This window comes from Drosophila arizonae, chromosome 3, assembly GCF_054131065.1.
Source record: "Drosophila arizonae isolate 15081-1271.41 chromosome 3, UAZ_ARI_1.0, whole genome shotgun sequence".
Lineage (NCBI taxonomy): Eukaryota > Metazoa > Arthropoda > Insecta > Diptera > Drosophilidae > Drosophila > Drosophila arizonae.
Window position 1 is genome coordinate 31,202,368 of NC_142923.1, and position 21,949 is coordinate 31,224,316.

The 21,949-nt window shown below is 38.9% G+C and overlaps 3 protein-coding genes across 3 annotated transcripts; 1 reads left to right on the plus strand and 2 right to left on the minus strand.

The window, feature by feature from the left end:
* Positions 1 to 1,981: 1,981 nt before the first annotated feature.
* Positions 1,982 to 6,577, minus strand: LOC149270065 (uncharacterized; the record flags this gene model as incomplete). The annotated part of the gene is made up of 1 exon (XM_089466306.1): positions 1,982 to 6,577. A coding segment is annotated over one exon (720 nt), but the record flags the coding sequence as incomplete, so codon positions are not given.
* A 3,104-nt stretch (positions 6,578 to 9,681) lies between these two features.
* Positions 9,682 to 10,964, plus strand: LOC149270066 (uncharacterized; the record flags this gene model as incomplete). Its single annotated transcript, XM_089466307.1, has 1 exon — positions 9,682 to 10,964. A coding segment is annotated over one exon (774 nt), but the record flags the coding sequence as incomplete, so codon positions are not given.
* Positions 10,965 to 14,530: 3,566 nt separating this feature from the next.
* On the minus strand, positions 14,531 to 21,091 carry LOC149270067 (uncharacterized). Its single transcript, XM_089464900.1, has one exon. The coding sequence runs from the start codon at positions 20,084 to 20,086 to the stop codon at positions 14,870 to 14,872; it is 5,217 nt and encodes a 1,738-aa protein (XP_089321026.1). The 5' UTR covers positions 20,087 to 21,091; the 3' UTR covers positions 14,531 to 14,869.
* Between the last annotated feature and the right edge of the window lie 858 nt (positions 21,092 to 21,949).

Consider the following 21,949-nt stretch of genomic DNA (forward strand, 5'->3'; position numbering starts at 1 on the left):
TCAACACCAAAAAAATGCGCTGAAGAGACCGGACAACTTCGTATTTGGTCGGCTCGGTCTTCTGAGCCTCAAGCAGTGAAAATAAGGCACAACAAAATCAGTGTGCTGCGACTGCTGCCACGAAATGCACGCATTACCAAATGAAGCACGGCTTTGCGCTCTTTTTCCCTTATTCACTCTCTCCCTCTCTTTATGGTCTCTCTCTATGGTCTCTCGAATAGCAGCAGCGTACAAAAATTGAAAATTCTGCGCGACGATCCCAGCTCGTTCCTTATGAGTGAAGGGTATACCGAAATTTGTAAAGCGTTCGCCACGTTCATACAAAATGTTAGCGTTTTCATGATTATTTCTAAGAAGGGTATGAAATCGTTGGTGGTCATAAAAATATGATTTTGCGACGGGCATGCACACACACACATTCTCCCTTACTACATGTACTATGAGCATTTGTATGCCTGTGTGTGAAGCTCTTGCCGCCTGTAGCAATTTTCCAGTTCAGCATTGGCATTTGGTCGATCTCGTGAAGTTCTCACATACATATGTATGTATGTATGTATATACATTTGATTGTGTGTACGCATGGGATGTGCAGCTAACAATTATGGGATATCACTTGTAGAAGCATTTGTATGCCTATGTGCCTTTACATGTGCGTGTGTGTATATCTTTGTTTGTATGTTTGGGAGATGAACATTGGCGTGTGCCTACCTCAACTTTTAATGGTGTGAACGATTTTAGGTTTTAATTGAAGAGGCGCTTTTATTTAAATAGCTGACTATCTAAAATGACAAGTGCACTTCCCAATACTCTGTGGCACTGTGGCCGGCGAGTAACTCATACACATACACATACATATGTATGTGTGTGGTATAGTGACTGGCGGGTAACCCGCGCTTATCTTAAAGCACCTGCTTTCATTTCAATGATTGTGGGTTTTTGCATTTTTAAAGAAATGTAATACCTGATTAAAGTCAGTGAGCAAAATGGGATGCGATTTTTGATCCCTAGCACCCGTTCATATATGTACATACATATACAGGTGAATGCCAGTAAAATAACTTAGTCAGCTTTTTAAATAAAAGCGCCAAAAGCTAATTTTGGGCTTTACAATTTGTACAGGCTGTTGTGCAAAGAAAGAATACATTTTCGCGACGAGCATGCACACACACATTTACGGATGTAACAAGGATTTGCTACGTGTATGTGCTTTTGTGTGCGTGCGTCGCGAAACTCAATTCTTTCTCAGTATTTTCGTCTATCATCAGCCCAAAATTTGCCGTTGGTCTGCCTTGAGAAGTGAGCACATGCATACATACATTTGTGTATGTGTATGCTTGTATGAGATGGCAAGCTAATTGTCTCTGGATTTAGTAGTTTGTAAATTTTGTATGATTTCAATCGTAGGGTGACTATCAAATGGACCATTATGACTTAATTAGAAATTTTTGACAATAATGAGTAAAGCTTGAGTATAATATGACATGCGCATTTCATATATTGCAAAGCATTTAATAAAGTTAGTAGTGTTTTACGATAATTTTTTTGGTTGAAAATGTGTATAAAATAATTTTAATTATATATAACTAGCTGGCCCGGAAAACGTTGCATTGCCCTCAATATTATTTCTAGGTAAAAAATTGTTGAAAGCTATGTTGTTCAGGTTGGGATACACTCTGATTAATTTATTAATCGGATTTTCATTCAAGCACCTTGTGGTAAACGACATTCTTCGTTTTTTGGTCGGGTGCAAGAACAAATAATGCGGATGGTTTGCCAACACGTGAGCATGCCACGTACAATTGACCATGAGAAAAACACGCATTTTCTAGATTGAGACCACAAATAGTCAATGATTGGCCCTGTGACTTGAATTTGAATATTTTATTTATTTTTGATTAGTCAGGTTTTAATCTTTTGAATCTTTTTTTTAATTTTTGCAGATTTTTGATTTGAAATATTTATAAAGTTTAAAAGTCCAAAAATATAAAAAGCCAAAAATACACTTTTTAATAATTAACTTTTTTTTTTTTTAATTTCGAATTTTGAATTTTTTATTTATTTTTTGAACAGTCAGGTTTTAATCTTTTGATTTTTTTGAAATATTTTTCTTTTTGATTTGGAAAAAAAAATTTTTTTTTTGATTTTTTTTTATTTTTTATTTTGTTTTTTGTTTTTGAATAGTCTGTTTTTTTTTTTATGTTGAATAGTCAGGTCTGCTCGAGGCTGTGCCGTAGACTGACTGACTACATTTGTTTATTTACTTCTATACAGGACCGAAACTGTCACTGTTGTCAAGGCTACTGAGTATAAATGGAAATTTGAATCTTTAGGGAATAAACCGCGTTTTTCAAGTATTCGTCAAATTTTTTCAGTATTTTAAAGATCTACTGACCTACTCGTGGCGGAGACAAATCCAACAAATCAAAATCCATGAAAATTGGTCCAGCAGATCTCGAGTTATAAGTGCTTGGACACTTTTACACAACTCTCTTTTATATATATAGATAGATTTTCAATTCTCGCGTTCTCAATTGAATCATTTTGCATATCATAAATTTCAACAATCATGCTTCTGACGGTCTCCAAAATTTTGTTGAAACTGGAAAGCGGAGCTTAACTATTCAGCCACGGAGAAGGAGAGCCTCGCGATCGTTTGGGCGATCAGGAAGATGTGGTGCCATCTCGCGGGCTACAGATTCGACGTAGTCACGGACCACTTAGCGTTGGAGTGGCTCAATTCTATAGAGAGAATCGCGGGGTGGGCGCTGGAGTTACAACAATACCAGTTCGACATCGACGAGGGAAACTAAATGTCGTGGCCGACGCGCTCTCTCAGCAGCCTCTGGAAAGTTGCCAACAAATGGCGGAGGTCACTCCTCCTTGCAAATGGATACCAAGGATGCGAAGCAGGATCAAGGAAGACCCGGGAAAGTTGAAGGATTACGTCGAGAAGAATGGACAGCTATACCGTAATCTGGGTCATCGAACGGACGAGGAAGATTATATTCCCTGGAAGCTCGCCGTTCACCGCCTTCCGATTAATGATTTAAAATCAATATTAGTGACAATAAGTCTATATGAATATTAGTAATAATAAGTTAAGATTAATGTTGGTAGCAATAGGTTAAAATTAATGTTAGTAGCAATAAGTTAAAATTAATAATAGTAGCAATAAGTTAAAATGGAGTTGTGTAACTAATAATTTTAACAATGATTTAAAAGATGCCGCTCAAAGCACAGATGCGGAGAATTCCTGAGCGGAGAGTTGCGATGCCGAGCGCTTTGAGCGTGGGTCAAAGGCGAGTGGAGAGTTAGTTAATAAGTGACCGCCGAGAAGAGCGGGTAGGATTAAAAATTAGCTTAAGTGGGGGTGAGTAAGCGGCCGCCAAGAAGAGCGGATACTAGAAAAATAAGCTTAGATCGATAGTTAAGTGACCACCGCAAGAAGCGGTTAGAGAATTGTGAAAGTGATCAGCAACTAGTGTATAAGTTGGAAATATTATAACTATTGAATTGAAAGTGAAGAACAAAGAAAAGCGAAGAACGCAACGACGGCAAATAAAGTGGAAGAAAGCCAATCGAAGACAATCGGCGTATTTGTGGGGGTTTCGAAGATATACGGAGGACGGAGAGAGCGGCGAAAATCTAGCGGTCATCAAAAGGCGGTACACGTGAGTGGTGGTTCATATTATTTTCCCATTTTTCCCCTATTCCCAGCCATGTTGATTAACACCACTGACCAGAGAACACATAGACTAGACATGTAGAACAAACTTTTTCAACACCGAAAAAATGCGCTGAAGAGACCGGACAACTTCGTATTTGGTCGGCTCGGTCTTCTGAGCCTCAAGCAGTGAAAATAAGGCACGACAAAATCAGTGTGCTGCGACTGCTGCCACGAAATGCACGCATTACCAAATGAAGCACGGCTTTGCGCTCTTTTTCCCTTATTCACTCTCTCCCTCTCTTTATGGTCTCTCTCTATGGTCTCTCGAATAGCAGCAGCGCACAAAAATTGAAAATTCTGCGCGACGATCTCAGCTCGTTCCGAAATTTGTAAAGCGTTCGCCATGTTCATACAAAATGTTAGCGTTTTCATGATTATTTCTAAGAAGGGTATGAAATCGTTGGTGGTCATAAAAATATGATTTTGCGACGGGCATGCACACACACACATTCTCCCTTACTACATGTACTATGAGCATTTGTATGCCTGTGTGTGAAGCTCTTGCCGCCTGTAGCAATTTTCCAGTTCAGCATTGGCATTTGGTCGATCTCGTGAAGTTCTCACATACATATGTATGTATGTATGTATATACATTTGATTGTGTGTACGCATGGGATGTGCAGCTAACAATTATGGGATATCACTTGTAGAAGCATTTGTATGCCTATGTGCCTTTACATGTGCGTGTGTGTATATCTTTGTTTGTATGTTTGGGAGATGAACATTGGCGTGTGCCTACCTCAACTTTTAATGGTGTGAACGATTTTAGGTTTTAATTGAAGAGGCGCTTTTATTTAAATAGCTGACTATCTAAAATGACAAGTGCACTTCCCAATACTCTGTGGCACTGTGGCCGGCGAGTAACTCATACACATACACATACATACCTGCTTTCATTTCAATGATTGTGGGTTTTTGCATTTTTAAAGAAATGTAATACCTGATTAAAGTCAGTGAGCAAAATGGGATGCGATTTTTGATCCCTAGCACCCGTTCATATATGTATATACATATACAGGTGTATGCAAGTAAAATAACTTAGTCAGCTTTAGATAGTCAGCTATTTAAATAAAAGCGCCAAAAGCTAATTTTAGGCTTTACAATTTGTACAGGCTGTTGTGCAAAGAAAGAATACATTTTCGCGACGAGCATGCACACACACATTTACGGATGTAACAAGGATTTGCTACGTGTATGTGCTTTTGTGTGCGTGCGTCGCGAAACTCAATTCTTTCTCAGTATTTTCGTCTATCATCAACCCAAAATTTGCCGTTGGTCTGCCTTGAGAAGTGAGCACATGCATACATACATTTGTGTATGTGTATGCTTGTATGGGATGGCAAGCTAATTGTCTCTGGATTTAGTAGTTTGTAAATTTTGTATGATTTCAATCGTAGGGTGACTATCAAATGGGCCATTATGACTTAATTAGAAATTTTTGACAATAATGAGTAAAGCTTGAGTATAATATGACATGCGCATTTCATATATTGCAAAGCATTTAATAAAGTTAGTAGTGTTTTACGATAATTTTTTTGGTTGAAAATGTGTATAAAATAATTTTAATTATATATAACTAGCTGGCCCGGCAAACGTTGCATTGCCCTCTATATTATTTCTAGGTAAAAAATTGTTGAAAGCTATGTTGTTCAGGTTGGGATACACTCTGATTAATTTATTAATCGGATTTTCATTCAAGCACCTTGTGGTAAACGACATTCTTCGTTTTTTGGTCGGGTGCAAGAACAAATAATGCGGATGGTTTGCCAACACGTGAGCATGCCACGTACAATTGACCATGAGAAAAACACGCATTTTCTAGATTGAGACCACAAATAGTCAATGATTGGCCCTGTGACTTGAATTTGAATATTTTATTTATTTTTGATTAGTCAGGTTTTAATCTTTTGAATCTTTTTTTTAATTTTTGCAGATTTTTGATTTGAAATATTTATAAAGTTTAAAAGTCCAAAAATATAAAAAGCCAAAAATACACTTTTTAATAATTAACTTTTTTTTTTTTTTTTAATTTCGAATTTTAAATTTTTTATTTAATTTTTGAAGAGTCAGGTTTTAATCTTTTGATTTTTTTGAATTTTTGCATTGTTTTGATTTGAAATATATTTTTTTTTATTTGGAAAAAAAAATTTTTTGTTGATATATATTTTTTTTTTGAATAGTCTTTTTTTTTTTTGCAGGAATTTTCGCACATATGATGTCATCTATTTGATCTGGCCGAATTCTGTCTACTAACCAAATTAGAATGTGAGCATGCGGTAGGCCTCGTTTTTGCCATTCGACTGAATACATCCAGCATCGAGTAATCCCAAAGATGTGTTGCTTAACAATGTAATTTATTAGTGACCGCATTTTTTGCTTGAAAACCCGTGCGGTGATGTCGTGTCGATCACTTGATGTTTGTCCGGGAAGCAGCAACTGAATAATTTCCATCCATTTCGGATTACACATAAATGTAATGAATAGATCTGGCCGACCATAATGACGAACATATGTCATTGCATCTTGCGCATATTCATGCATATGACGCGGGCTACCTGTGTATGTCGCTGGTAAAATAGTCAATCGACCAACATTTCCAGAATCTCCATCTGTGATTATTGCATCGCGTAAATGAATATACTCTTCCGAACGCAATTTAGCTTGATTCAAACGGATGAAAGTCAGGCGCTCCACGTACATGTCAACGCAGTATTGTTGAAACAGTCGACGAAATCGCAACAAATAATTGTCAGAAATTTCACGAATCATCAAACGATATGCGTAATAATTCATCGAACTAACCTTCTTGGCAGTTTCCTCACCTGAAACAATTACAGTAAAAATTGTATTTTAGAACCCCTAATAGGTTTACGACTCTTACAGCTACTAACTTTTTTGTGTACCAAAAGCAAACAGAATGAAATGTATATAAAGTTAAAATGAAAACAATGATTGATTTTACCATCATCAATGGATTAATCATTTTGATATTAAAGTGATATCCATCGTCTCCTTGCCAAAACATCAGTGGGTATTGTAGAGCGTCATATGAACGGTGCGTTTCAGATACTCTTTGTAGTTGCCCAGTACTGCGTCGTGCAAGCACAATATCGCGTGCTTCCAAGCTTTCACCAACAATCACGATTGCCACTTCATCGATTGTTGGAGCATTAAATGTGCGTTCATGTGATCCAGCTGGTCTTCTATCTGCTCTGATTACTACTTTATAGTCATCTCTTGGCATGCGCTCTAAAGCAGTCTTGAACAGCTTGACCAATGCATGATGTTCGTGAAGCATTTGCTGCAAATCTTGGAGAATTGCTCTTTTCATAGCTGTGTTGATTTCTTGACGCCGGTCAAGTTGTTATTCCATATTGCCCATGAAGTATATTTGCAAGAATTTGTGCTGTGCATCTTCAATAGGTTGCAATGATCCAATGCGATGGCAAATCTGGCCTTGAATCTTTAAATTCAAAGCCATAGTTATAGTTAGGTTTACAAACACTTTTTACAGAAATCTAACAAACTACATTATTCCAAATTTTTTTTTTTTTTTTGACAGTCATAGAAAATAAAATTTTTAACGTAAATTACCTTAAATGTCGGATTATATCCGTCTCCAATAATTTCCGCCCCAAATAAAGTCATTTGGAAACAGGCATTGTATTTTTGAGTGCTCGCTAGAAAATGTCGTGATTCTAGTGTTTCGCCATAAAGCAGGGAAAGCAATGGCTCTGGTGGCGGGACCACTAATGGCAATGTCACTTTACCACTAAGGCAGCACAAACCGGGCGTTTCACCAGCAAACTTCAATGCGCCACAATGCTGGCAAACAACGTCCATTGGACCAATGCAAACTAAACGATTCAAAATGTAATCAATGGTGCAATCATATCGAAACGCTGCTCGATTCAAATCAATCCTTGAACCATTTCTTATTGCCATTTCACTATTCGCTATTCCGTTGCCTAATTGCATTATGGGTCCGCCGGGAAAGATTAGATCTTCTAGGACGCGGCATTTTTATTAATAGTAATACTGCCCTCGCACAAAACCATATAAAACAATCGAGAAATCTATATATATAAAAGAGAGTTGTGTAAAAGTGTCCAAGCACTTATAACTCGAGATCTGCTGGACCAATTTTCATGGTTTTTGATTTGTTGGATTTGTCTCCGCCACGAGTAGGTCAGTAGATCTTTAAAATACTGAAAAAATTTGACGAATACTTGAAAAACGCGGTTTTTTCCCTAAAGATTCAAATTTCCATTTATACTCAGTAGCCTTGACAACAGTGACAGTTTCGGTCCTGTATAAAGGTAAATAAACAAATGTAGTGAGTCAGTCTACGGCACAGCCTCGAGCAGACCTGACTATTCAACATAAAGAAAAAAAAAAGACTATTCAAAAAAAAAAAAAAAAAAAAAAAAATCAACAAAAAAAAATTTTTTTTTCCAAATCAAAAAGAAAAATATTTCAAAAAAATCAATAGATTAAAACCTGACTGTTCAAAAAATAATTAAAAAATTCAAAATTAAAAAAAAAAAAGTTAATTATTAAAAAGTGTATTTTTGGCTTTTTATATTTTTGGACTTTTAAACTTTATAAATATTTCAAATCAAAAATCTGAAAAAATTAAAAAAAGCTAAATTACAAAAGCTAAATATCTCGAAAGTTCAGGTATTTGTTTGTCTCAAACATAAATTTGTGTAAATTATTTATATTTATATTTCTCGATTGTTTTATATGGTTTTGTGCGAGGGCAGTATTACTATTAATAAAAATGCCGCGTCCTAGAAGATCTAATCTTTCCCGGCGGACCCATAATGCAATTAGGCAACGGAATAGCGAATAGTGAAATGGCAATAAGAAATGGTTCAAGGATTGATTTGAATCGAGCAGCGTTTCGATATGATTGCACCATTGATTACATTTTGAATCGTTTAGTTTGCATTGGTCCAATGGACGTTGTTTGCCAGCATTGTGGCGCATTGAAGTTTGCTGGTGAAACGCCCGGTTTGTGCTGCCTTAGTGGTAAAGTGACATTGCCATTAGTGGTCCCGCCACCAGAGCCATTGCTTTCCCTGCTTTATGGCGAAACACTAGAATCACGACATTTTCTAGCGAGCACTCAAAAATACAATGCCTGTTTCCAAATGACTTTATTTGGGGCGGAAATTATTGGAGACGGATATAATCCGACATTTAAGGTAATTTACGTTAAAAATTTTATTTTCTATGACTGTCAAAAAAAAAAAAAAAATTTGGAATAATGTAGTTTGTTAGATTTCTGTAAAAAGTGTTTGTAAACCTAACTATAACTATGGCTTTGAATTTAAAGATTCAAGGCCAGATTTGCCATCGCATTGGATCATTGCAACCTATTGAAGATGCACAGCACAAATTCTTGCAAATATACTTCATGGGCAATATGGAATAACAACTTGACCGGCGTCAAGAAATCAACACAGCTATGAAAAGAGCAATTCTCCAAGATTTGCAGCAAATGCTTCACGAACATCATGCATTGGTCAAGCTGTTCAAGACTGCTTTAGAGCGCATGCCAAGAGATGACTATAAAGTAGTAATCAGAGCAGATAGAAGACCAGCTGGATCACATGAACGCACATTTAATGCTCCAACAATCGATGAAGTGGCAATCGTGATTGTTGGTGAAAGCTTGGAAGCACGCGATATTGTGCTTGCACGACGCAGTACTGGGCAACTACAAAGAGTATCTGAAACGCACCGTTCATATGACGCTTTACAATACCCACTGATGTTTTGGCAAGGAGACGATGGATATCACTTTAATATCAAAATGATTAATCCATTGATGATGGTAAAATCAATCATTGTTTTCATTTTAACTTTATATACATTTCATTCTGTTTGCTTTTGGTACACAAAAAAGTTAGTAGCTGTAAGAGTCGTAAACCTATTAGGGGTTCTAAAATACAATTTTTACTGTAATTGTTTCAGGTGAGGAAACTGCCAAGAAGGTTAGTTCGATGAATTATTACGCATATCGTTTGATGATTCGTGAAATTTCTGACAATTATTTGTTGCGATTTCGTCGACTGTTTCAACAATACTGCGTTGACATGTACGTGGAGCGCCTGACTTTCATCCGTTTGAATCAAGCTAAATTGCGTTCGGAAGAGTATATTCATTTACGCGATGCAATAATCACAGATGGAGATTCTGGAAATGTTGGTCGATTGACTATTTTACCAGCGACATACACAGGTAGCCCGCGTCATATGCATGAATATGCGCAAGATGCAATGACATATGTTCGTCATTATGGTCGGCCAGATCTATTCATTACATTTATGTGTAATCCGAAATGGATGGAAATTATTCAGTTGCTGCTTCCCGGACAAACATCAAGTGATCGACACGACATCACCGCACGGGTTTTCAAGCAAAAAATGCGGTCACTAATAAATTACATTGTTAAGCAACACATCTTTGGGATTACTCGATGCTGGATGTATTCAGTCGAATGGCAAAAACGAGGCCTACCGCATGCTCACATTCTAATTTGGTTAGTAGACAGAATTCGGCCAGATCAAATAGATGACATCATATGTGCGAAAATTCCTGCAAAAAAAAAAAAGACTATTCAAAAAAAAATATATATCAACAAAAAATTTTTTTTTCCAAATAAAAAAAAATATATTTCAAATCAAAACAAAAAAAATTCAAAAAAATCAAAAGATTAAAACCTGACTCTTCAAAAATTAAATAAAAAATTTAAAATTCGAAATTAAAAAAAAAAAAAAAGTTAATTATTAAAAAGTGTATTTTTGGCTTTTTATATTTTTGGACTTTTAAACTTTATAAATATTTCAAATCAAAAATCTGCAAAAATTAAAAAAAAGATTCAAAAGATTAAAACCTGACTAATCAAAAATAAATAAAATATTCAAATTCAAGTCACAGGGCCAATCATTGACTATTTGTGGTCTCAATCTAGAAAATGCGTGTTTTTCTCATGGTCAATTGTACGTGGCATGCTCACGTGTTGGCAAACCATCCGCATTATTTGTTCTTGCACCCGACCAAAAAACGAAGAATGTCGTTTACCACAAGGTGCTTGAATGAAAATCCGATTAATAAATTAATCAGAGTGTATCCCAACCTGAACAACATAGCTTTCAACAATTTTTTACCTAGAAATAATATAGAGGGCAATGCAACGTTTGCCGGGCCAGCTAGTATAAATATAAATAATTTACACAAATTTATGTTTGAGACAAACAAATACCTGAACTTTCGAGATATTTAGCTTTTGTAATTTAGCTTTTTTTAATTTTTTCAGATTTTTGATTTGAAATATTTATAAAGTTTAAAAGTCCAAAAATATAAAAAGCCAAAAATACACTTTTTAATAATTAACTTTTTTTTTTTTTAATTTTGAATTTTTTAATTATTTTTTGAACAGTCAGGTTTTAATCTATTGATTTTTTTGAAATATTTTTCTTTTTGATTTGGAAAAAAAAATTTTTTTTGTTGATTTTTTTTTTTTTTTTTTTTTTTTGAATAGTCTTTTTTTTTTCTTTATGTTGAATAGTCAGGTCTGCTCGAGGCTGTGCCGTAGACTGACTCACTACATTTGTTTATTTACCTTTATACAGGACCGAAACTGTCACTGTTGTCAAGGCTACTGAGTATAAATGGAAATTTGAATCTTTAGGGAAAAAACCGCGTTTTTCAAGTATTCGTCAAATTTTTTCAGTATTTTAAAGATCTACTGACCTACTCGTGGCGGAGACAAATCCAACAAATCAAAAACCATGAAAATTGGTCCAGCAGATCTCGAGTTATAAGTGCTTGGACACTTTTACACAACTCTCTTTTATATATATAGATAGATTTTTAATTCTCGCGTTCTCAATTGAATCATTTTGCATATCATAAATTTCAACCATCATGCTTCTGACGGTCTCCAAAATTTTGTTGAAACTGGAAAGCGGAGCTTAACTATTCAGCCACGGAGAAGGAGAGCCTCGCGATCGTTTGGGCGATCAGGAAGATGTGGTGCCATCTCGCGGGCTACAGATTCGACGTAGTCACGGACCACTAAGCGTTGAAGTGGCTCAATTCTATAGAGAGAATCGCGGGGTGGGCGCTGGAGTTACAACAATACCAGTTCGACATCGACGAGGGAAACTAAATGTCGTGGCCGACGCGCTCTCTCAGCAGCCTCTGGAAAGTTGCCAACAAATAGCGGAGGTCACTCCTCCTTGCAAATGGATACCAAGGATGCGAAGCAGGATCAAGGAAGACCCGGGAAAGTTGAAGGATTACGTCGAGAAGAATGGACAGCTATACCGTAATCTGGGTCATCGAACGGACGAGGAAGATTATATTCCCTGGAAGCTCGCCGTTCACCGCCTTCCGATTAATGATTTAAAATCAATATTAGTGACAATAAGTCTATATGAATATTGGTAATAAAAAGTTAAGATTAATGTTGGTAGCAATAGGTTAAAATTAATGTTAGTAGCAATAAGTTAAAATTAATAATAGTAGCAATAAGTTAAAATGGAGTTGTGTAACTAATAATTTTAACAATGATTTAAAAGATGCCGCTCAAAGCACAGATGCGGTGAATTCCTGAGCGGAGAGTTGCGATGCCGAGCGCTTTGAGCGTGGGTCAAAGGTGAGTGGAGAGTTAGTTAATAAGTGACCGCCGAGAAGAGCGGGTAGGATTAAAAATTCGGCTCGGTCTTCTGAGCCTCAAGCAGTGAAAATAAGGCACGACAAAATCAGTGTGCTGCGACTGCTGCCACGAAATGCACGCATTACCAAATGAAGCACGGCTTTGCGCTCTTTTTCCCTTATTCACTCTCTCCCTCTCTTTATGGTCTCTCTCTATGGTCTCTCGAATAGCAGCAGCGCACAAAAATTGAAAATTCTGCGCGACGATCTCAGCTCGTTCCGAAATTTGTAAAGCGTTCGCCACGTTCATACAAAATGTTAGCGTTTTCATGATTATTTCTAAGAAGGGTATGAAATCGTTGGTGCTCATAAAAATATGATTTTGCGACGGGCATGCACACACACATTCTCCCTTACTACATGTACTATGAGCATTTGTATGCCTGTGTGTGAAGCTCTTGCCGCCTGTAGCAATTTTCCAGTTCAGCATTGGCATTTGGTCGATCTCGTGAAGTTCTCACATACATATGTATGTATGTATGTATATACATTTGATTGTGTGTACGCATGGGATGTGCAGCTAACAATTATGGGATATCACTTGTAGAAGCATTTGTATGCCTATGTGCCTTTACATGTGCGTGTGTGTATATCTTTGTTTGTATGTTTGGGAGATGAACATTGGCGTGTGCCTACCTCAACTTTTAATGGTGTGAACGATTTTAGGTTTTAATTGAAGAGGCGCTTTTATTTAAATAGCTGACTATCTAAAATGACAAGTGCACTTCCCAATACTCTGTGGCACTGTGGCCGGCGAGTAACTCATACACATACACATACATACCTGCTTTCATTTCAATGATTGTGGGTTTTTGCATTTTTAAAGAAATGTAATACCTGATTAAAGTCAGTGAGCAAAATGGGATGCGATTTTTGATCCCTAGCACCCGTTCATATATGTACATACATATACAGGTGTATGCCAGTAAAATAACTTAGTCAGCTTTAGATAGTCAGCTATTTAAATAAAAGCGCCAAAAGCTAATTTTGGGCTTTACAATTTGCACAGGCTGTTGTGCAAAGAAAGAATACATTTTCGCGGCGAGCATGCACACACATATTTACATCCTTGCTACGTGTATGTGCTTTTGTGTGCGTGCGTCGCGAAACTCAATTCTTTCTCAGTATTTTCGTCAATCATCAGTTACTGTCCCGTTATACATGCATGTAGGAGCCCTTATGTGTTAGTATGCTTGCTGCCTGTGGAATATTGTAAGTATGTGTGTTCATAATACGTGAACATTGGCTTGTGCTTGCCACGGGCTTTTAATTGTGCGAGCGATTTCGAATTAAATCTGCAAAAGGGAGTGTTAAACGACCTTTTTTATTACTTTGTGTGCTTTTTATTGCCAAGAATCGTGCCAAAATTATTAGTTTTTTTTTTAACTATGGCTGAGACAAGTGTTATAAAAAAGTCAACTGATGGTGTCAAAAAATGTTCACGAAGAAATGGCGGGAAATGCATAATTGAAACGTGTGGTGCGAGTTATAGGCAAAGTTCTATTAATTTTCCGGTTAGATTATTTGCGTTTCCGTCTAAAAAATTCTTGTTAAACAAGTGGATTAAAGCATGTTATTTACCAAATAATTTCGACCCAAAAAGGTCTAGAATATGTAACAGGTATTTTGAACGGAAATATATTGGTAAACGTTTTTTAAGAGTTAATGCAGTTCCAACTTTACATTTGGGCAATTAAAATTTGCTCTGCTGACGTAAGTGATGACATTTATTCAATAGACTTTCAGGAAGAAAATATTATTCCTTATAGCTATACAAAGTAAAGTTTAGACAAAGTAGTGGATGGCTTTGTGAAGCCATCTGACACAGAACAGCAGCATCCGATCAGCAACATTCCAAATCCAAGTGACGAGGAAGACAATTTGGAGAATTTTTTGAGCTTTGACAATAGCTTAAAAAATCAATTGTGGCAAGATTGTTTAAAAAGAGAGCAAAATGAGCTATATTATAGGAACAAATACTATGATATGGGAGTAGACCTCAAAAAATCTCAGCAAGAATTCTGTTGAGCTATCGAGATTTTTCGAATAGCTTTAAATTATTAAACGATTGAATTTACTTAATGATTAGTTTATTAGCGATTATTAGAGTTTACAGAGTTTATGTGATAGACGCGAGCAAGCGACTAGGCTGTCGTGCTGTCCGCTACTATGTTTGTAATAGTCAATCTAACACTGCATCTGCTCTAAACAAGAGTTAATTGCATACTAAGTACAATGTACGCGAGCCGGCGGATTAAGCTGAGCCGGTGCGTGGGTGAAAAGACAACGCAAAAGGGAGAGCGTGATCTCCGTTATAAATTCTCTTAAATGATAACATATTTTATGAACTGCCGCTCTTAATTACAATGAAGCGATGATTGCTGAGCCCAACATCCTCCCCCCGTTGAAGACTTAGTCTTCAACAGAATCCTTAAGGGGCAGCAAGCACAGCTTATTTGTAGCTCTTCTAATCTCGCCAGCTTCAGTTTTTAGTAGGGCTACCCGTGCAACGCCATCACTTCCAGGGATAAGTTCGATTATTCTGGCTAGTGGCCACTTAAGTGAAGGTAGATTCTCATCCTTCACAAGAACTATGTTGCCAACAGCCAAGCCAGGTTTGGAGGTTCTCCATTTCGCTCGCTGTTGTAACAATTTGAGATATTCGTCCCGCCAACGAGTCCAGAACACCTGCTGGAGATAGCTTACGCGCTGCCAAGCATCCAAACGATTAAAATTGAGCCCTGTCAGGTTTGGCTCACTGAAGGACGAAGGAGGGCCACCGTTGAGGAAATGCGCAGGAGTCAACACGGCTATGTCTGATGGGTGCTCTGAAATCGAAACTAAAGGGCGTGAATTAACGACAGCAGCGATGTTGCAAACCAGTGTGCGAAGCTCATCGTAAGTTAGGACAGAGGACCTAACACATCGGTAAAAATGATGCTTCGCTGTCTTCACTGCAGCCTCCCACAAGCCACCAAAGTGAGGCGATCGTGGAGGGATGAAATGCCATTCGATTGAGTCTGCCAAACAGAAATCCTTCACAGCCTTCTGGTGGGTGTCTGACAGAAATAGACGCTTCAACTCCTGAAGCTGATTGCGGGCACCAAGAAAGTTTGTGGCGTTATCCGACCAGATTTGACTTGGCTTTCCTCTGGTGCATATGAAACGTTGAAGTGCATGCAAAAATGCCGCGGTAGTTAAATCCTTGACTAACTCCAACCAAATAGCCTTCGTAGCAAAACAAATAAACACACAAACGTAGCATTTCACAGGCGCCTTGTTTCGTGACTCAGGCTTGTAAAAGAAGGGTCCGCAAAAGTCGACTCCAGTCACTCCAAAGACCCGATAGCCGTCGACTCGATCCTTGGGTAGATCTGCCATTATGTGTTCAACGAGTCGAGGCCTTGCACGAAAGCAAATTACGCATCTCTGAATTACACTGGCTACAGTTTTTCTACCACCAATTGGCCAGTATTGGGAACGAACCAACGCTAGCACTGCTCGGGGACCAGCGTGCAAGTTTCGCTGATGGAAATGCATTATGATGGCTCTAGTTACTGGATGAACCTTGGGCAAAATAATTGGATGGCGACTATCAAAATTTAAAGTTGAGTTTTTGAGACGGCCATCGACACGTAGCAGCCCAATTTCATCAAGGAACGGTGACAGCGAGGCTAGACTGCTGGATGACGGAATCATTCCTTTATTTCGAAGAGCATTTATGTCGTCTGAGAGATGTGTTCGTTGAATCATTCTTAACAGTATATGAGTGCCGTTCCGGATGTCTGCTAGGGTTATTCCTGGACCATGACTTTTTTTAATAAACTTTGATACGTATGCAAACGTACGCTGCAAGCGGCCGAAAGAATTAACAAACTTGCAGTCCATAGAGACATCATGGACTGCGTCCTTTACAAGAAGCACAGTTCTTCGACGCTCAATTGAAGTTCTTTCTGGAAGTGCTGAGACTGGCCACTGAGATCTGGGCTTACAGAGGAAACCTGGACCGTTGAACCAATGTAATGATGCATTTAAATCCGAGGGCAATGCACCCCGAGATAATATATCCGCGGGATTCAGTGTTGTAGGTATATAGTGCCATTCCATTGCTGATGTGAGATCTTGTATCGTGGCGATGCGATTTGAAACAAAAACGTTAAATCGTCCGGGCTCATCATTGATCCAAGAAAGCGCAACAGTAGAGTCAGACCAACAATGAAACTCGCCTGCGAAAATGCCTAAGCGAGCCACTTCATTCATTAGACGCGCAAGCAACTCTGCCCCGCATAGTTCCAGCTTGGGAACCGTGAGCGTTTTTAGAGGCGCAACTCGAGAGCAAAGCAACCTGCTGATGGTATGCTGACCTCTGGATACAATATAAATGCAAGCTCCGTATGCCTCGATGCTGGCATCGCAGAATCCATGGACCTCAACCTTCGATCCTGGTATTAATGATAGCCTGGGAAATGCACTACTAAGACCATTGCCAAAGTTGCTGCAAATGTCTAGCCATGCAGTGTGACATGCAGACGGGAGACTCTCATCCCAATCAAGTTTATGCCTCCAGAGTTGTTGCAAGAAGATTTTAGCTTTCGTTATTACTGGGCCGACCAGGCCGAGGGGATCATAAAACCTAGCAATAGACGAGAGAACAGAGCGCCTGGAGGGCTTAGAGGCTGAATTCAGGGCTAGATATGAGAAAAGAAGTTGATCAGATGCCGGATCCCATGCAAGGCCAAGTGTCTTTGTAATGTCGCTGCCATCATTGAACCTAATGAGCGATTCCTTGTCGCAGTCTGTTACGCCGTCCAGTACCATGGGATGGCTTGAACACCACTTCCTCAATTTAAACTTCCCACATGCCAAGATTCCAGCTGTCTCTTGCATAACAAGTCTTGCTTCTTCGACTGAATTTCCTCCACTAATCAAATCATCAACATAGAAATCGCGAAGCAGTACGTAGGACCCGACTGGGAATGCTTTCCTTTCATCTACGGCAAGCTGATGCATGGCGCGCACAGACAAAAATGACGCTGGCTTTGTTCCATATGTTACCGTATCAAGCCTGAAAACTTCCAACTCATCATCTGGCGAATTCCTCCATAAAATGCATTGTAGATAGCTGTCCGGCTCAGGTACTTTCACGCAACGATACATTTTGCAAATATCGCCGGTGAGTGCAACTGGATAAGATCGGAAGCGCAATAATATGTCGACTAATTTTGGCTGAATGACGGGACCTGACATTAGAATGTCATTCAACGAATGCCCAGTTGTTGTAGATGCAGATCCATCAAAGACGACGCGAAGCTTGGTAGTTGTGCTATCATCCTTCAAAACGCAGTGATGAGGAAGAAAATATCTGCATAGATGCAATGAATCTAGAGGAACGCGTGACATATGACCAAGTTCAAGATACTCTTTCAGAAATGCTGAGTATTGAGACTTTATATGCGGCAAACGACTCAATTTCTTCTCCAAATTGAGAAACCGATGTCGCGCTTGCTCATAAGAATCTCCAAGAAGCTCGCAACTAAGCTTAACAGGCAGGCGTACTGTATATTGGCCACTAGCCAATCGATTGTAATGCCTCGCAAAATGCGCTTCGCAGTCTGAGTCTTCCTTGCTGAACTTTACAATGGAATCGCTGCAGCGCTCAACTTCCCAAAAGCGACGAACTAGAGTGTCCAACTTTATATCAGCACAGGAGTCTGTAATCGGATCCAAAGGCGTCTTTGAAGCTATCAGCACGGAGTTGTGGTTGCGAGCCTCGCCACCTGATACAACCCAACCAAGACGAGTCTTCTGTAACAATGGAAGTCCAGGCATCAACTTGATTTGTCCCACACAGAGCAAATCATAAAACAGGCTAGCTCCGATAAGCAGATCTACTCGTTGCGGCCTATGGAAAGCTGGATCTGCCAGCACTATATTTTGCGGTATGCTCCAATTGCTCGTATTCACATTAGAACTGGGCTGCCTGCCAGTTATATTTGTAGCTACCATAGCCGTTATGCTAGTTGTATATTCAGATGCATGAGCTTGAAGAGTGAGGCAAATGCTGCTGCCATCCATGGCAACATTGGAGTCGCCTACGCCGCATACAGATGCAACAGATTTTGTTCTCTTAAGTTGCAGGAGATTCGCAAATCTGGCTGTAATGAGATGTAGTTGAGAGCCTGAATCTAAAAGTGCACGACAAGGAACAAGCTCGCCAAACCGATTCCTTGCCAGAACCACTGCGGTAGCCAGGAGCACAACGTCGCTGTGCCGATCCTGGGATAAGAGAGTAGTGGCTGGTGCTGAGGGCTGAGGGATGGTCTGTACTCTTGATGTTGAAGATTGTTGATGGGGCGGAATTGCTGCCTGCGATGTGCTGGAGTGGCCGAGGTGAAGAAGCGTATGATGCTTGACTCCACAGACCCGACAACTGCGCGAGCCACATTGTCGCGACTGATGACCTCCCTTGAGACAATTCAAACATAAGCCAGCCTTTCGGACCTCATTCAGGCGAAGACTAGGAGACAAGTTTGCGAATCTTGGGCATTTGTAGATTGTGTGCTCAAGATCATTACAAAAATTGCAACTGTGAGTACTGTGGCCGGTTACGAGAAATGCTGATCTACTGGTAGCAACCTTACTGCAAGAATTCATCGGCTTACTTGACGAATAGTTTGTAAGAGCAAATTTCATCGATTCCAAAGTACGGCAACGAAGCTCAAGAAACGAGGAGACTTCTTCATATCTGGGTATCTGAAGAGCCATCTCTGAGTTGTCCAATTTCTCTTCCCATTTAGCTTGTGAGGCCTCATCAAGCTTCTGTAGCAGTATCTGAGCAATCATGGCACTGGCTATCTGCTCTGTTGTGCCCAGACTACTGAGCGCACGCATATGGACATTGAAGCTGTCAAATAGCTCACGCAGCTTGGTTATGGATCCGTTTTCTACTCTTTTGAGACCTAAGATCTTTACGATGTGGGCCTGGAAGATTAAACGTCGATTATCATATCTCTGCTTTAATAAATTTATGGCAATTGTATAATTATCATTAGAAATTTCCAAAGAGCGAACCGTATCCAACGCTGCGCCATCGAGGCAGGACCGGAGGTGCTGAAGTCTTTCCATATTGCTGATTTCTGGCCGACTTTCAATGATTGTAGAAAACATTGAGTAGAAATCAGCCCAATTAGCATATCCACCGCTGAACGTAGGTAGCTTTAATGGCGGCAACGCAGGTGCAGTCTGCAATCTGGGAGCGGAACCGCGAGGAGGGTCACTTGGACGACTAAACGTGGAACTGTGATGCACTTGAGCAGTACGACTTTGCACTTCGGACATTATTGTTGACTGCATGACCATTATTAAATCATCAAAGTCAGTGCGCAAATTGCTGGACATCTCAGTAAAGTCGAGCTCCTCTAGACTTTCATGGGCCTTGCTAAAAGAGTGGCTTAGCTTGTCGATATGCTCCAGTAGAACATTTAGAGTGCTGTCACTGTGATCGGCAAGAGCATCTGAATCGACCTTGGATTGTAGCTTTTTTACGCGTTCAAACACCGACTGTACCTTGAGCTTATAAAACCGCACGCGATCTTCGGGAGCAACTGCACTAGCATCTAAATTCGCCATGACGAGTACAGCAAGAGTAACACGATAGAGTTCAAAGTCGTTGGTGCGAGCGCGATTGCAAGAGTAAAGTAAATGTATATATGCTATAGCGCAGACACAAACTTGGAATAAGTCGTATTTGTCGAGCAGAGTACTTGCAACTTTAATAAACTGGCAAAGAATTATATTATGATACTCAAATAATATACACGTATGAATTGTTGCACACCGGTACGATTATTATGGACGCGCTCGTATCACAGCCGTGGCGAAAGAGCGCAATGTCAACGAAGAATAACGGCAAGCATGTAATTACACTGTGCTTATGCAAACTTAATCACTTATAGATTGAAGCTATAGAACACGCAGTCACTAACCATAGACATAGTTCAGAAATTAGCAGATTCTTTATTAGATTGTCATTTGCAGAAGTTTTCGCATGTGTACTACTTTTACGGGCGCCAGTGTATTGCAGACCGAACGAAAGAGTGTCTGGCGAATTGGCAAAGTAACGGCACGCAACTAATCGCTATATACACTGCTTATGTTCACGGGTGTATGTAGGTATGTGATGCTGTCAATATATATATATGCAAATATGTAGAAAGAAACGAAAAGAGATCACGTCGGGGTCACCAAATGTTGAGCTATCGAGATTTTTCGAATAGCTTTAAATTATTAAACGATTGAATTTACTTAATGATTAGTTTATTAGCGATTATTAGAGTTTACAGAGTTTATGTGATAGACGCGAGCAAGCGACTAGGCTGTCGTGCTGTCCGCTACTATGTTTGTAATAGTCAATCTAACACTGCATCTGCTCTAAACAAGAGTTAATTGCATACTAAGTACAATGTACGCGAGCCGGCGGATTAAGCTGAGCCGGTGCGTGGGTGAAAAGACAACGCAAAAGGGAGAGCGTGATCTCCGTTATAAATTCTCTTAAATGATAACATATTTTATGAACTGCCGCTCTTAATTACAATGAAGCGATGATTGCTGAGCCCAACAAATTCCTTAAATTAAAGAAGAAATATTTAGCTTTAAAGCACAGAAACATTTATTATAGAATTAGAAAGGTAAAAAAGCATGTTAATGTCTTCACGACAATTAAGAATTTACCTCATGTTTCTGAAAATTCAAAAGTATTATGGAGAATCCTTTTGAAAAATAATCATGTCTATAGTAGTGCTGAAAGGGCAATAGCCCAAAATATCAATTTTTATTCAGCTAGGACATATGATTATCTTAGGGATGTTCTTAATTTAAGACTCCCACGTAAGAAATCTTTAAATCGATCGGCGATTTTGAAAAATTTAGTTCCTGGATTTTATCCAGACTTATTAGAAAATCTGCAGGGCATTGTTGAGAAAATGAGCGCCAAAGAAAAATATGCCGTATTAGTTTGCGATGAGCTCAAAGTAAAAAGAGGGCTTCAGTACAATTCATCTCTTGACGAGATACAGGGATTTGAGGACGATGGTGTTAAAAGGAGGACAGCAAGTCTGTGTTTTTCTTGTTAGGGGTCTTTTTGATAACTGGAAGTATGTTTTAAGATATACGGTTTAAGCCCGTGGCATAAATCATACTGACCTGAAAAATAAAGTAGAAGAAAATATTGGACTGTCGCAAGCATTGGGGCTTAATGTCAAAGCCGTTGTTTGCGATCAGAGATCCAATAATAGAGCAGTTTTCAATAGATGGGGTATTAATTTAAATAATTCTACATTTGAAGTCAATGGCGAAGAAATTTTTGCAATATTTGATGCACTGCATCTAATAAAATCTCTTCGAAATATTCTTTGAAAGAACAATATTTTAACACCTGATGGCACAGTTTCATGGGGAATAATTAGAAAATTATATGAAACTGAAACCAAAAAT